At 39.3% G+C, this 16322-nt stretch overlaps 1 protein-coding gene across 5 annotated transcripts; it reads right to left on the bottom strand.

Annotated features, from left to right (window-relative positions):
- Positions 1–68: 68 nt before the first annotated feature.
- UBA3 (ubiquitin like modifier activating enzyme 3) lies at positions 69–15772 on the bottom strand. 5 transcript variants are annotated; one of them, XM_064453500.1, is made up of 18 exons: positions 15663–15728; positions 15485–15526; positions 12456–12576; positions 11390–11470; positions 8342–8424; positions 7692–7772; positions 7025–7068; positions 6665–6729; positions 5665–5820; positions 5440–5542; positions 4832–4945; positions 3302–3355; positions 2813–2849; positions 2652–2733; positions 1638–1738; positions 1466–1529; positions 1311–1365; positions 69–846 (listed from the first exon to the last, which is right to left on the bottom strand). In XM_064453500.1, the coding sequence occupies exons 1-18, from the start codon at positions 15680–15682 to the stop codon at positions 758–760; spliced, it is 1392 nt and encodes a 463-aa protein (XP_064309570.1). In that variant the 5' UTR covers positions 15683–15728; the 3' UTR covers positions 69–757. The 5 variants fall into 5 exon arrangements, with proteins under 5 accessions (XP_064309570.1, XP_064309571.1, XP_064309573.1 ...); XM_064453501.1 differs by having other exon boundaries at positions 4832–4942; XM_064453503.1 differs by having other exon boundaries at positions 15652–15705.
- Between the last annotated feature and the right edge of the window lie 550 nt (positions 15773–16322).

The raw sequence follows: 16322 nt of genomic DNA, 5'->3' as shown, positions 1-16322 counted from the left end.
GCAAATGATGCCCTTGGTTTTTTAACCGAGGTTTAAACACCCTTGAACGCCCACTGATAAGCCACAAGTGAAGGTGTCTTTATGATATTTTTATTAATAAATACCTTAACAGCACCAATGGTACTTGAACATAATCCTGCAATACTGGGCACCGTAGCTGCTTGGGGACTGCAAGTAGAGATGTCCATGTTCTCATGTACAGTTCATCGTTTTGTCCTTTTGTGTTTGCTTGCAAAGTAATCTCTTCCATACTCAACACGTTTCATAAAATTGATCAATATCAAATAAAAGGAAAATGTGCATTCTAGCCTACTGCCCTCGTTTGGTTTTAAGGTGACTCAGCAAGCATACAGGCCTGCTACAATTTAAAACCATTTCACTGTGGTTCCTTTTAAAGGGTCTTCGCATTGCATATATGTGCACACATGTGTTGAAAACAAGACTTTTGGCCACCTTAAAATTTCCATGTGTGTGAAAGTATATTAGCATTAACATTTTGACAACAAAAACTGGAAAAAGTGTGTTCCTATACATCAGAGTTCTGTACATTAATAAGCATTTATACAAATATAATCCACCAAATATTGGCTTCTACGTACAATTCTGAAATATGGTGATTCATTTGTGTTACCTAACCTTCAACAATGCTATCGCTAACATGAACATTTCAGGTTGCTTTAACACCCACAGAGTATGTTTGTTTTACAAGGTGGGTACAGATTTCTCTTGCTGTACGTGCAGTTTACTCATTAATAAATTAAGTGGTAAAGTGAAGCTTGAACAGCATAGTCTGTGGTGTAGTAACATCAGCAACTGCAAGTTCCTGACCATCCACAAGCCCCAATTCTGAAACAGAAAGAAAAGTTTAAGTACAGCAAACCCATGTGGTTTGTCTTTTTTTTTAATTAAAATAATAAACCCACCCATGAATGCCAACCTCACAAACCATAAATATGATGAAATAAAGTTGCAAACATCTCACCAGCTAAACTAATATTCATCTATTTTAAGCAGGAAACTAACAGACCTCATCCAGAAACACAGAAAACTACTGAATTATGTTTCATTTACATCAGTTATCAGCTTGCTTTGTTGCAACGTTTCTCTCTGCATCTGCCCACAATTCACATTTTGGCAATTCAAAGCTCATCATCGAGCTACCTGAGAAAAGTATATTGTACATAAAAGGATAATGAAGCACATTCTACTGCATGGTGCAAAATAAAGCTAAATTGCTATACAGAGGGTTGAAACTGATTGGCTCTGTTTAGAGGAGTATCTTGGAAATCTACGCGACAACTGCACGGTACCTTTTAGTGTCTTGGAAAGATTTGGCCTTGTTCGTTCTTCAATTGAAGCTACTGTCTGCAAAAACAAAAAAAGAAGCCAAAACATTTCCTTTCAAATCCAGGAAAGTAAATTTAAATAAATTAGGATTAAAGACAATTACATATGTTCAGATTACCTGTAAATAAAGTGTTTTATTTCCCCCATACATAGTTGCTGTGATTGCAGGAGATTTCATTTGCCTATATATAAAACATTTTAAAAAAATCACATGAAAATACATTTAGAAATTACCTTTTGGAAACATTAAACTACCAAAAATTATCAAGTCAGAATAGTTGCACACTTACAATGAAGCATTATTTGTCAAGTAATCCAAGATCTCCTGTAATTTAGCTGAAGGGGAAATCTCTATGTTTTGGGGAAGTTGGCTGCAGGCTGGACAGTTCTCCTACAACAGAGTAACACAAGAATGCACATTACATTAAGTATGATTTTTTTAAATGCTGCTAATAAGGTCTGAAAACTATTTTAAAAAAAAGTTTTAGCTCTAGGAATATTAATACTCTTGCAAATATTAATGACAAAACCCAATTCCTTGTGAAGTCTGTCACTGTTTGACTGGCCCCCAACAGCAGCTAAGTATTTATGAACTACAAATTTCATCTGACAAAATTTAATACTACAATCTTTAAAATCAGTTGTTGTCATAACTTCTTTTTGACTAGATTTGCTTATGAGTAGTCTTAAGATTGCGTATCTTATTTTGTAAACCATGGTTCTTGTATGACGGGAAATCTTCAGGATTCACTTTCAGAAAAGTCAAGTACTATCTTCCTCTGCAGGTAGCATATCAAAACAGTTGAGATACCAATGTTGCACCAGCAGACACCACAGAAGTAGCTGTCTGAAGAACCTCCCTGTACCAGAAGCTACTTTTCCAAATATTAAGAAACTTTGGATAAACAGGCAACAATTTAAATATGCCATTACATATACTATGTGATAGTTTTTGGTAAACTGATGGGCAGAAGAAAAGGTTTAATCACCAGGACATCAAATAAAACATCCGTTGGTCTGGAGGTACACAGTCCTGCTCCTCTACATGGACAGAGCACCACTGTCATCACCATTAGACCCAAAACCACACAAGTTTCAATAAAAATTCCCACATGCTAAAAACAATGATCTGGGGGGTTAGCAGACTAGTAACATTGTAGTTTCTGCTTTTAAAACTTCAGAAATATTATTATTCAGTGCTAGGGGCCAAGAAATTCAATATTGGGTTTCAGAAATACACACAAACAGCATAAATTCAATAAAAATCACGGAAACAACCCTGTCAACCCTTTAATAGCACTAACCTTCCTTTCAGCTTCAAATGTATATGTGTATAATCCATCTGCATCATTAAACACCAAGTAGTTGTTTAGAGGAATGTATGCACTATAATGACAAATATGTTAGTGTTAATACATGTCATTATGTTGGAAATCATGCATGTTATTAATAAGAAATTAAATACCTTGTGGCTATCTTAAAAACTTCAGTGGCACAAACAGCTGGAATGAGAAAAAAAAACAATTCCTTTGCTTTCTAGCTCTGTCTCAGAATGCGCAGACATTAGTGCACAAACTTGTACCAAAGAAATGACAAAAAAAAAAAACCACCCCAAGTATAACAATCTGTAAAGAGAAAAATAAACATCTGATGGTAGCTGCATTAACACCACAGATTCAGCACTAAACTGAGACTATCTTAAGCTTATATACCATGTTTTCCAGTTATTTTTTTCCCCAATCTTAAATGCTCTTGCTCACTCCCAGTCTCATATGAGCCTAAAATTCATACAGTCACATGCAGTTTCTCTATGGAAAACAGAAATAAGACACTAAGAATAAAACAGACCCATTAAAAATTACTACTACCCTCCCCGTGTTCTCGATTCCTTACTACTGCCTCACAAAACTCTAAAGTCTGTAAAGCAGAAGCGAAATTAGTTATTTTAGCATACCTGCAATTACTGCATTTGTAGAAGCTACTGCTGGAATAATTCGTTTAACCACCCCTGTAAAAACAAGACGTACAGCTTTTTTTTCTTCCAAGAAACTATGCTGAGACACGACTTTTAGCCAGAATAATTATAGAAGGGTGTCCCCAAAGGTACTTCAAACTTTCCAGGAATCTCTGTAACAGTAAGGTATAATGGCATGCTGCTCAAGTGATTTGGCATTTTTTTATTTTAGGAATGGATCAAGCATGCTGAGAAAAAAAAAAAAGTAACACACAAAGAGAACTAGCGAACAAATTCTAAAAACACGCATTCAGTATTTAGCACTGAAAATTAATTTTAAACTCAGTTCTATTCCTGTTTAACTGGAGAAATGCATAAAGGAAAGATATTTGAGTTTGGTATTCCTTCTGCAAGAACAGGCTTGACAAACAGTGTTGGCATTTTCATCCAACTCTTCTTTACAGAGCCCATCCACTCAAACAGCATAGCCCATACATCGATATAAAGCAAGATTTCCCATGCATACAAGTTTGTACATTGGGAACAAGGAGGTTTGCTCTTTTCAGGCCTGCCAAAAAGACAGCAAATTCCCAAGTAGTCTGAGATTCCTCTGGCTTCTCATTATTGACTTGTATCCCTTCATACCTAAGGAAACATGAACGCAACCTTTATCTTTGCCTGCTTTCTGCTATGTACTTTATAGCGAAGCCATCTTCAAATGCTGAAAACTGCTCAGCCATTAGCATGTGCATAATTGTATTTCATAACTGGAGTTCACATTTATCTGTACCATAAAAATACAACTAGAGGAGCCAGTATAAACTGTTGCAAAGAAAAAGACTATCTGCAATATACAAGGTGGAATCTGAGGAAGACACGCAAGGAGTCAGTTCACCCTTTTTTGATAGAAAGACACACACTGAGGTTCAAGTGTGGCATTTGTAGCCCAGCATTTCAACTCCACTCTTAGTACTACAAGTCAACAAATACAAGTTACCACAAATTCTGGAGATTCTGTATGAGATCCTCCACTTCTCTTCTCTCTGGATAGCATTTAAAATGCTGATTAAATGAGTGGCAGCAATCTGCTCTTGCATGTGAACAGAGGCATACGCAGCGGTAAAAAACAGATGCTACAGTCTCAACCAGCCTAAACTGGCATAAAGTGCTGCTGTTGCTAAAAGAGGCAATCATGTTCTTTTGTTACTACTCTTTGACCCACCAAAAGTGGTCGCAGTGTAATGTAAACTGTGGAGCTGCTCCAGGTTAAAAATAAAATGGGAAAAAATGTTCAGTTTTGTCCCAGATAAGTTCCTCTGATTCATCATGAATGCCTAAACAGCTCATTCATCATAAAAATATTTGTGCTGGCACAGGAAACAAGCTGCTTGTTTCTGTTTTAAGATGTTAATAGAGAAAAGAACGATTTTGTTCTCAGCAGAGCTGCAAGCTTAGTCCTAACAAGTACACAGAATACCAACCCAGCCAAACTGCAAATGCCACAAACTCAGTGAAATGCCTTACCCTTACCTTGGGTGAGCCTGTATGTAACACCTTTAATGTTGAATTGTGATGCTCTTTCTAAAGACTTCTGGTAAATCCACTGTATATGTTCAGGGTCATCTCCATCCAATGCAACACCTTCTACAGCAAAATTAAGAATTTACAGATAGGTTACAGTTATAAGAATTCTTCAGAAATACAGCGTTCTTTTAATCTAAAGCAATCCCTTTGCTTTAATTTGGGTTAAAACCAATACCCTATTAAGTTATTAAACTTGACAGTTTAAATAATCAAAACGTAATTTCTATGAACATCGTAAGTTCTAACACATTCTACATACAAACTATCTTAACTTCACAGATTTATAGAGCTGTTACAGGTTATATATTGAGTCAGGAAATACTTTTTGCAGTATGAGAGAGAGAAACACATGAACAAATATGGAACTGGAGAGCAGGTCCGAGAAGAGAAAATCCATTGCCAGATCAGAGGAGGCTTAGATTCAATACAACAAAGAGCCACGTAAGGTTAAAAGGTAGGATTGTTTTATTAAAAGTAGTTGTGTATACCTAACGCAAAACAAATCAGTTAAAGAGAGAAATGTCAGTTTAGCACCAGTGCAATACACTAATTACCTCCAAAAGGTTGCTCCTTTGGCCACTGCAATATCCTGACATACTCAATACAGTGCTCTGGCAGTCTGGGCATAGATGCAATAGTACACATGGGAAAATTGACCTGGTGTGGGCAGGGGAAAAAAAACAGAAGAAAGCATGTAATACATTATGTATAGTTCCTAGGAAAAGAAACAAGCAAAACAGAGGAATACAAAAAAAGGAAATATCACTGGTTGCCGTTACCTGTGGTGGATAAAGCTCAAGAGTGCATTCAACACATGCTGTCATACCAGGAATGATCACACGAACGTTTCCTTTAAAACCTTCCGTCCCTCCATCTATTAAAGGTATGATGGAACTTGGATCCAGGACACCATCTTCGTAATGTAAAAATGACATCTAACGAATAAAGGTGGGAGGGGTTGTGGGGTTGTTTGGTTTGTTTTTTTAAAACAAGTTGCAGGAAGGAAAAAAAATCAGAGATTTTATTCTTAATGGTACACCACAGACTGAATGCTTAACATACACTATGTACTGTTAAAATAAGCTGTACAAAACACTATATATTTGCCAGTGTGTAAGACTCCATCTACCACCCTCCACCTCCTCCTCCCCTTGCTCCCCTGATAAATGCTATTATTCCCTTATAGTACATGAGAACAAATGGTTTGTTGGTTTAAAGGATTTGGGGGTTTGATTCTTGTATTGTTGTTGATTTTGATTTTGTTTTGGTTTTATTTTGGTTTAATATTGGTAAATACTCAAGATCATTATTTTATAAACAAATTCACAATGATAAAACTACCTAGTTCAGTGACCAGCTTCCTACTACTTTGTAGCAATGGGGCTCCAAAAGATGACATTTACAACTTGCAGCACAGTAAGTACTGTTTGGCTAATGAAAAAAACATTCACAATGGGAGCATCCAGAGAGGCTGTGGAACTTCCCTTCTTACGATTTTCAAAAGCTGACTGCACATGGCCATAAACAGCATGATCTAACTTTGAAATTACCCCTGCAGGACACTGCAAAAATGTTGGCTAACACTCCTCAAGAAAAAGGCAGGTAAGAAAGCATGCATTTTATCCTGTTCACAAAAAGAAAAAACAGAAATAGATACAGAACGCTGTGAGTTTCAACAGCCCTCATTTCACTTTAATGACACATTCTACACAAATCTGTTCAATTTTAGTTATCTATACTCAAGCAATAACCAGGCTTTAAAAAGATTGAAGACTTTACCAGCATGCCATTTATCCATCTTCTTGCAATTATAGAGTCCAGCCCACAAACAATAATATGAAACTCTAGGGGGAAAAAAACGTTATTTAAAGTCTATACTAATGCATACGTCTTAAGGCAAGCAAAGTATTCTGTCCATAACAGTCCAGAGGAACTGACTGTAGCTTAACTATCTCCCCTACATTACCTATATGACAGATGCATTTAAGTTTTGTCTACTTGTTACTTTTACTTCCAGTATACTGTAGAAGACTAAAATGATCAGCAATCTAACTACCAGGAAGAGCAGTGAGCAGCACCAACTGCAATGTTCCCCTAAAGCACCAGTGGGTGTCTGGCAGGCAAACAAATACCACTTACGTCGATAGAAGCTTTCGTCCATGTCTTGAATCTTTTTAAAATATCTGAATGTAAGCCCAGTAAAGGAATATATTTATAAAGTAGTTACATTTACTGTTTTCTATTTGCTAGCCTAAAGCTAAAACATTATCTAATTTATTACTGTAATTTTATATCACACTTCTTTAAAAGATTTTTTGAAAGATTCAAAATTCCCACAGCTGACAAAGCAACTAAGGGACACAATGCAACAGTCACACAAGAGAAAGCTCAGCAGGCAAACTATTTAGGAAGCTCAAAACATGTGCTCTCACAAAGTCCTGAATCACTAAGTTTTGCTCTATGTTTATAAACTAACATCTCCTACTAGTGCGCACTCAGAACACTGGTGAATAAACCTGTAATTCTCATATCTCAGTGAAAATTACAATATTGCATTTGAATTAAAAAAAAAACTCAGTGGAAAGAAACTGGTTTCTTAAAGCTTAGCTTGCCTTCCCCATGCATGTTTCCTGTATGCTAATGCCACTGAGAAAGAATTCTCAATCACCAGCTGGATGAATCTGCTCTTTATCGTATGAAAAAAAGAGAGGATGGCAGCAAAATACTTCAGATAGTCTTACCACCTACAGAGTTTTCTAGGTTTTTTTGAAGCCTTTCGGTCTACTGCTTCTCTACAAAAGGATACGCTACGACAGCACAGTTGGGAATGCGGCTGTTTAGGAATTCTGCTGCAACTTCTGCTTTTGGTCGCCCAACATCCTTCGGTCTGGGAAAAAACACAAGCAATTTCAAATGCATTATTTTAGTAGATTTAATCTTTCCAGACTCTATGCATTGTAATACCGAATTAAGTGACTAATTGTTAGCCAGAAAATTTATTGATATGGATAATATTAAGCCACCCCTGTAAAGCATCAGATACAAGAGCCCCAGAGATTTATTTACATTGCCTTTCTGAATACGTCCATGTAACTACAATTATCAGCACCAAAAAAATAATCCAAAAATTTTGCATTTTGTTTAGAAGAAAAGGGTACCAGAAATAGCAGTAACTCAATCTGTTACTCTCTGGTGTCACCTTTTCCATTAGTCATTAGCTGTATTTGAATGGCAAGGAATGTATGTTAATATTCTTCACGCTCAAACTATGACACCACAGATCTCAACACAACAAGGAATCCCACACATGACTTAGTTAATTATGAGTACTACTATGATATGAAATTTCAGTGATCTTTAATGACATCTTGTTTGACCGTAATTACAATCACACTCACATATTTTGTTTAGGTACATTTAAAAAAATAAAAGTGGAATCATGAAAATATCACTTACCGAAACAGAAACTGTCGGTTAAGATTAGAAACATCTATAGTATCCATGTCAATGACATGGATCTGTCTGAAGCCAGACAGTGCCTGTGAAAAGAGACAGTCACCTTCATTTAACAGGAAATGAAATGCTTACAGTGCTCCAGAATTCATTCCACATGCCAAAAAAAGCAACCATTGGAGGAACAAACATATTTGCTCATCATACTTTGCAGACAGGTATATGGTTGTTCTTTGTTAAAAGAACGTTCTTTGTTGGGTCGCTAATGCCGATATTTAGACAGATGGAATTAGTAACATCTCAACAGCCAACGACAATGTTCTACTGAACGCAGTGCTGTTTTAGCCTGCCTAATCATAACACAGGGAAGTCAACGGTAGGCTGATCTATACAGGGAATTTCCAGTATCTCCTCACAACTGCAATGAATCAAAAGCCTTCACTGGGGAAAAAAATGCAGAATTTTAAGAAATAAGCACTTCCTTGCTTGGCAGGAATAGAAAAGACAAAGTTTCATTCCTCTAAAATTTTAAGTTTTTGAACATTGACCATTTTCCCAGTTGGCATAAATAAGACTGGCATATCCACCCTCAAATCACAGTTCAAAATAAGGCAGTGTTCCTCACTGCAGTCAATGCTGGAACAGAACACAACACATGCCAAACCTCTGACAGTTCTGCCCCATCTCTGTGTGCAGCCCATCACTAGACCTGGCAAATAACTTTAAATTGTCTTAAAACTGTACTGCAGGTCTGATCTGATAAAAGTAGTAACATCTGTCACGCACAAAGAAACAATATGAATTGCAGTTAAAGGGAAATAAATGCTGTAAAACACTGGTTTTCGCAAAAGGAAATATGTTCTTATGTTCTGAAGTGGTCCCAAAAAAAATCTGGAGTCCCATCCTGTCCCCCAACTTTTCTCCTTTAAGATTCAATCTATAAAGATTTTCAAACTTGTCATTTTACATTTTCTGAAGAAACAGAGCCATTCCATGCATAGTAAGTATTTAAAATGACGTAGTGGGAAACCGATTAAACAAATGAACAACAGGACTAAAGTTTTTCAGAAGAGAAATGAATTTCTGTAAGAAGAACAGCAAGAACGTATATCAGATTGGATACCCTTGGTGCTGAACAAACATTTTGTTCCATTTATGTATGTTCAGCTTTTGTTCAGTATCATCAGAGCAGACTGGGAGAGCCTGCTAAAGAGAAGAGCAACCCTGGGACATCATGAACATACAGACTGGAGCCTTTATCAGATTTATGTTCACTGTCCCAAAGACATGAACACATGTGAAGAGAATCTAGATTTACTTTTGAGCTTATCTTTCTGAAAATGACAAAAATAGATCATGATAACTTAAAAGCTTTTTGAAGAGATGGGAACTGAGTGCACACAGCAGACTTACGAAGTCTCTCATCCCACACAAATCCTTCCTCTCAACGAGCATCAGCGGATTTGATTTGTTATGTCCCAATAAACCCATAAAACAGTAGCTTTGGGCAGAGGTTAAATTCACCAGCACTAAAATCCCAAAGAAAGAAAACTGCCTTGGAGCTGTCATAGTCTCTTCAAATAAAATTCTGCTTAAGCAGAATTAAACCAGCAACCAGAACAAGAGTGCGCACAAGCGCTGGAATGGTAAAACCCCTAAGTTAATTCATCTGGAATGCCTGGCTTTAAATTAGGCTATTGGCTTATCAAGCACCTCAAGCTTCGAGGTAATTTGTGGAAATACCGAAACAGCAGTACATAAATTCTATAGTACAGTAGCGCGTAACTGTATAAATGAAGGAAAAGCTATTTCATAATAAGTTATTGTATCAAACCACACATTTTCCATGGAATCCATAAGGACAGAAATTATTATTATTATTAAATAGAAGCATGGAAAAGTACAGTATTACTCTAGATTACCAAACCCAAACAGGATGGTAACAGTGATACACTGTGATAAATATGAGCATCTGTGAGGATAAAAAACCCACATTAATAGGATAATTAAATTTATACACATTTATTGGGTGAATACCTGACAGCACATGAGCCTGTGACTGTGTTTTAAACACTCAAAAATTGCTTTTCAGAACATGTAGTGAGTGAATCCATTTTAAACTAACACCATATCAAGAAAACTACAGAATACCTTCCGGTAATCTGTACACCAGGGAAGTAGTGTCATATTCTTTCCCTGGTCTTAGTCCACTACCTATTCCTCCTTAGCCATTTCCATACAGAACAGCGCATGCTGGTCTGACTCTATGAAGCTGCCATTACTTAGGCTGGATTCAGCAACACAGATGCAACCCTGAGGGAGTGTTCAGGCTCTGCAGACAACCTCCAGTTTACTGATCTTGAGGGACTGGCAAACCTGAGAGCCGCTACTCGGGAAGGCCAGATTCCACAGACATGAGGCTCACCATAGACACTGCAGGTCTGGCTCTACTAATTTCACTATGAAAGAATATAAGTAATTCCAGCAATTCTAACTGCACTTCGAATTAATCCAAAGATGTAAAATAAACTGAAATTAAACTCAACTTTGACTGTGAATACTAAACTTTGTACTAGCTACTTATGGCAGTTTGAAGTGTTGCTACTTTTCATCTGAAAAGATAGATTTCAGCCACTGTATTCCAAACAACACTTCCTTATATCATTACGAGCATGATTTGTTCCTAGTTTACTTCATTTCCCTAGATCTGGTAATTAGGGATAATTACAAACTTTAGACCATATCTAAGGCTGCAGGTGAACTTTTATCTACACTTCATAAACAGCACTGCATTGTCCCTCATGACAAGCTTTGAGATAGCGAAATAAATAACATGCAGCATGTTAGACTACCACCTTTCAAGCTTATTAACAGAGTGCATTCTGCAAGTTATTGTCTGTATCATCACGTATTTTATACATTTTGATTAGAACTTAGAAATCTAGTAGCTATATACAATCAAAAATACCCAATTAGCAAAGCAGAAAAGATTATTTCCTCAAAGAAAAAAAATAAGATTCTAGAAGCAAAGGATGAAAACCGAGTAATTACCAGGTTTTTCAGGAGTTCGCATCCTAATCCTCCTGCTCCAATAACTAGTACTTTACATGTGCTTAACAAAAACTCAAGAGCCTGTGGAAAATATAAAACAAAAATCAATATACTAAATGGGAAAAGGTATAATTTGTCCTTTGCTTCATAATCCTTAACAATGCATTATCGTAAATTTTCAGTGCCTAGTAAGTTTCACATAAAACAACTCAGATCAATAAAACAGTTCATGCTTGCAGGAGTAATTACATGCCAGACTTTAATCGGTTGTCGAGTTCATGTAGTTCCTACATGCCAACTTACAGAACAGCAAGACCTTTATTGATATCAGTCTTCTCATTAAATTAATTTTGACCATGAAAAAAGCAAGGTTCACCTTTATTATTATTTGGTTTAAGGAGATGTTTTCTTCCTCCAAAAACTTTACTAATACATAACACAAAATAAATCTAAACAGACAGAAAACATTGCTGGCCAAAAAGAACTGAAATTTTTAACTATGTAACTGCTTTCCGTGAACCGTTCTACTAGACCCCAGCCCCAAACCAGTAAATAATGGAACAGTACGTGAAAAGGTAACAGTAAAATATATTCAGCTGTAAGCTCTGAAACCAAATGTACCAAAAAAAGGAAAACAGAAGAAATAATTAGAAGTCTAAATTTTGCTTTTCCCTACTAAACATCTTTCCCAATTCTCTAAGTATTCATATGAATCTGAATTCCTTCAAAGCACAGGAAATTTCTTACTCTAATTACTTAAAAATGGAGAGACAAATGCTGCTATTTTTCACGTGGAACTCAAAGACAGAGGATAGTTTGCATCTTGTTACACATTTATACTTATGATGACAGCAAGCTTGTAGTTGACACTGTACAATTTAGAAATAAAAGCTTATAAAGATAATACAATATGTTCTTCTAGCAACATAATGTTCAATTGATTAAAATATAAGCTTTTCATGCAGTTTTATTATTCATACACTGCTGGTGGTCAATTAATGAAACTGTTTACATCAGTTTGCAACACATGCTACAAATTTTTTTATTTAAAGTAAGTGTTTCTCACTTGAGTGCCTGGCTCGAAATCAGGATGTGTGAATGGTCCAGATCGCTCGAGGAACTTCTTTACATGGTTCCAGCGACCTTCCCAGTCTCCAGTGTCCCCACACCCACCATCAACAGCCATTCTGCACAGAACACAGTAAATTCAGCTGCAAAACCATAGAGAAAAAGCCACACCTCTAAAACGTATTTTTTCTTTATAGATCTTAAAAATACCTAAATTATTGACCATTCATACAAATGCATTTGCATATTCTTTATGCATGTAAGTTACGCACATCAACATTTGCATGAGTGGGCTTTTGTTGTGGAACTAGAAAGCAGTAATATCAATACGCAGAGGGGAAAAAATGTAGGCATTTCAATAAATCCCACTGATTTAGCTGCTACTAGTAAAAGTTGTCCTGAAGGGAAAAAAGGGTCTAGTCTTTTTGCTTTTATCTTCCTCATGCTTAAAGAGGACACAAAACAAGAGGTTGTCCCTTTAGATTTTGAGGGTGATGGTTTTTTCATCAGTCAAGTCAGTCTTATCAGTTAATATCCTTTTTTTGACAGACTGTTTAGGTTCCTAAATAATTTTTAAAATTACCAGTATGTAACTGCAATTGCGAGGCACCAAATAAAAAACAGTAACATGCGCCAACACTGCCTCCTCTGAATCTTCACTGCAATTTATTTAAGCAACTGTTAAAAACAAACAAATCTTGAATGCTCTTCACCCTCAATCAGTATTCTGCAATTTAGAACACCCCCATTATTCAGTCGTCTCCTGAGCCTGTCAGTGGTAGCAACTGACTTGAGAAATGTTTCCAGTTATCTTCTTGTAAATTTTTGAGTCAGAATTTTACACCAGTACCCCTTTTTTCTGCAGGTCACTTTTAGTAGTACATAACCATAAATTTAAACTCCTAAGAGACTTACTCGAATGGTTGAAAATCAGCTCATTGAAGTACTTTTCTAACATAAGATCCCTGCCCACACAAAGCAAGCCCTGCCTTAACACAGCGCACTTCCCTTTATAAATAGGTGATCCACTCAATATATATAGGAACAATTATGTTCTACATTAATACAAAACTAAGCTTCTAATAAAAGAGCTTTGCCAATCCTGAGTATGAAAGGTTGTGTCACCACTGATAAGGAGCATTATTTGCTTCCTCCTATGAAGTGATATGAAGAGCACTTGTATCAATAACGGTCACTGGCTAACGTTTAGAATTTATTATTACTTTCTGGTGACTCATCTCAAAATAAAAGGAAAATGTAGTGAAAACATCTAGACAGCAGATGCCTTTATCCTCACAGAATTCAGAAGACAACACAGTATGTCCACAGTATTTTATCTTAAAGGCAATAATTTTGCAAAAGATTTTTTGATAACAGGGAAAAACTTCACTGAAGTGCAGGAACAAATACATCATACTTTGTCTATATTTTGATTGCACACTGAATTCAATCCTGGTTAACTGTTGACTTTATATAAGTTAACTTAGTGTATTACCAGTTAAATAAGATCTAAATTATCTGAATTTGTGTCTTCTGATCTGACTTGCACTTTCGTACCTCTCCCAGTTTTCACAATAATGTGAAGATACACATATCTCACAAAACGTGAAATAGCGTGAATAAATACAACGCTCCCACTGCTGAACCCTGGTCTCATCTTGTTGTGTGCCAGTTTTCAGGATGTGCATTAAGCACTGACTGAAGCAAATAAAATGGGTCGCTATACATCACAATAATCACTTCTACGGGTTGTAATTTTTAACTTTCCTGGAAACAAGTGCAGAAACTATGCTTGGTGACATCAACACAACTTCTTTTTATCCTTTTATATAGCCCATATAAACAGCCGCACTCCTTTTCTGTTTAGATGCGTATTTTCCTTTATAAGTGATAAAATGGTAAGACCCAGTTTCACTTTTGCAATTATACTGCAGCTGGGTTTTTACGGGGTTGGACATTATGGAGATCTGAAAAACATCAACTCCTCAACAAGAGATTTTATGTTTAACTTCAGGGGCAGTTTTTTTTAAGTGTTTATTTTTGTGTTGTTACAGCATTACCAGGTATCTGTATTATTAGAGTTTAATAAAACTCTTATTTCCTTCATCGAACTGTTCTATTTTAAAATCTTGTTTAAAATATCAGAGCGCCACAGTCCCTATGTTGCTTTAGGCCCAGCCTTTTCCCTACCACCTTCACATCTCCAGAGCTCCATGCTTTCGAGGGACTAGGCATGCACCCCCCAATCCAACATGCCCAAGGATTTTTGTGACCCTCACTCGACACACACATGCACCGCCTGCAAGTCCACTGCTCGGGCAGGCAGGTCTGCTTTGGGATCTTTGGGAAGAGGGCCACGAGCAGATGGAAGGGAATAGTTAGGGGATGGAAGCAGATGAGGTTAAAGTTTGCTGAGCATTAGTTTTCAAGGCCGTTAAGACAGATGCACAGAATTTAGGGGTTTAATAAGCAGAGGCAACTGTTCCGCGGCCTGATTTCTTTAATTTTCAGCCAAAATTTAGTCACCTGCTTCTAGCCTAGAGGCCCTCCCCAGGTCCCTGGCCGGCAACGCAGCGTTTTCCACTCCTGCCACAAAGCTCTCCAGCACACCAGCATTTCCTCATGCCAAGCTCCAGGCCCGCAACTCCCATCCCCGCTCCGGGTGAGCCCCTTGGTCCTCTCCCCAAGGGATTCCTCTTCCCCAGTCCTTGTCGTTCAAGCGCCCTTTGCGCGTTCCCCCTGCTCAGGCTGATCCCTCTAACACCTCTCCTCCGGCTCCCTCCTCCCGCCCTGGCCTGCCCCATCCCACGCCGCCCCATCCCGCCCCGCCAGCGGCGCCCCGGGCCGCTCGCCCCTACCAGCGCCTCCCCAGCGGGCCCCGCAGCCCTCAGCTAACCCGCAGCCTCCTCCCAGCCCACACCTCTCCTGCGGGGCTGCGGCTTGCCCTGACCTACCAGCCGCCCCTCAGCAAGCGCTGCCTGCCCCTGCCCCGGGCCGGGAGCCCGCTGCCCGCAGCCCCGCACTAACCCATCCGCCAGCAGCTCCTCTAGCCTCCTTCTTTTCTTCTCCCTAAAAGAGAGAGAATAAAAGAAGGGTCAGTATCGCGCTACAGAGACCGGGGAGGAGGGAGAGGGGACCCCGGGGCCCGCCCGTCCCCGGGGAGCGGGGGAAGGGGCGACCGAGCACACACATACAGGGCACTTACGGTTCCTCACCATCCGCCATATTTCCCTCTGCTTCCCACAGGGCCCCGCGGCGCCTCTATGGGCGGCGCTTTGCCAGAGCACTCATCGAGTGGGAGCGGGGCGGGGGATAGAGCGCCCGCCAGGAGAGCCGCCCTGGGCGCTAATCTCTATGGCAAGGCGGCAGCACTCTCGCACCGAGCCGGGACCGGGCCGCCACAGCCGCCGCCCTTGGCAGGAGCAGCCGGGCAGCCCGGGCTGGAGCGCCCTCACGGAGCCCCGAGTGAAGTGCTGGGGCCCGACGGCGCCTCCCCGCCTCGCCCCAGGCACCCGAGGGCTCTTCCCGGGAACTTCCCGAGAGCGAAGGGTTGCGGTGGTGGCGGCACTTTAACACCTTCGGGGGAATCGGGACAAAACGCGGCGGCGGCGGCGGTAGCCTCAGGCTGGTGGCTGCTCGTGGTTTCGAAGGGGTTTTGCCTTGTCCGCCCGTCGTGGGCGGAGGCCGGGCCGGGCCTTCCACGCGCAGGAGCTCTCCCTAGCCCAAGCTCATGCGGGGACCGGGCGTCCCAGCACAGGGCGGGAAGCAGGCGAGCGGGGTGTCGAGGGTCGTGCTTCAGGCCTCAGGCTCCTCAACTTCAGGGATCCAAACCCCTCACTGATGGAGTCGGGAGAAGCAGCCGCCA

Source organism: Phalacrocorax carbo, chromosome 6 (genome assembly GCF_963921805.1).
Source record: "Phalacrocorax carbo chromosome 6, bPhaCar2.1, whole genome shotgun sequence".
NCBI classification, from domain to species: domain Eukaryota; kingdom Metazoa; phylum Chordata; class Aves; order Suliformes; family Phalacrocoracidae; genus Phalacrocorax; species Phalacrocorax carbo.
The sequence above is the reverse complement of the archived record's forward strand: the minus strand, read 5'-3'. Positions and strand labels throughout refer to the sequence as shown.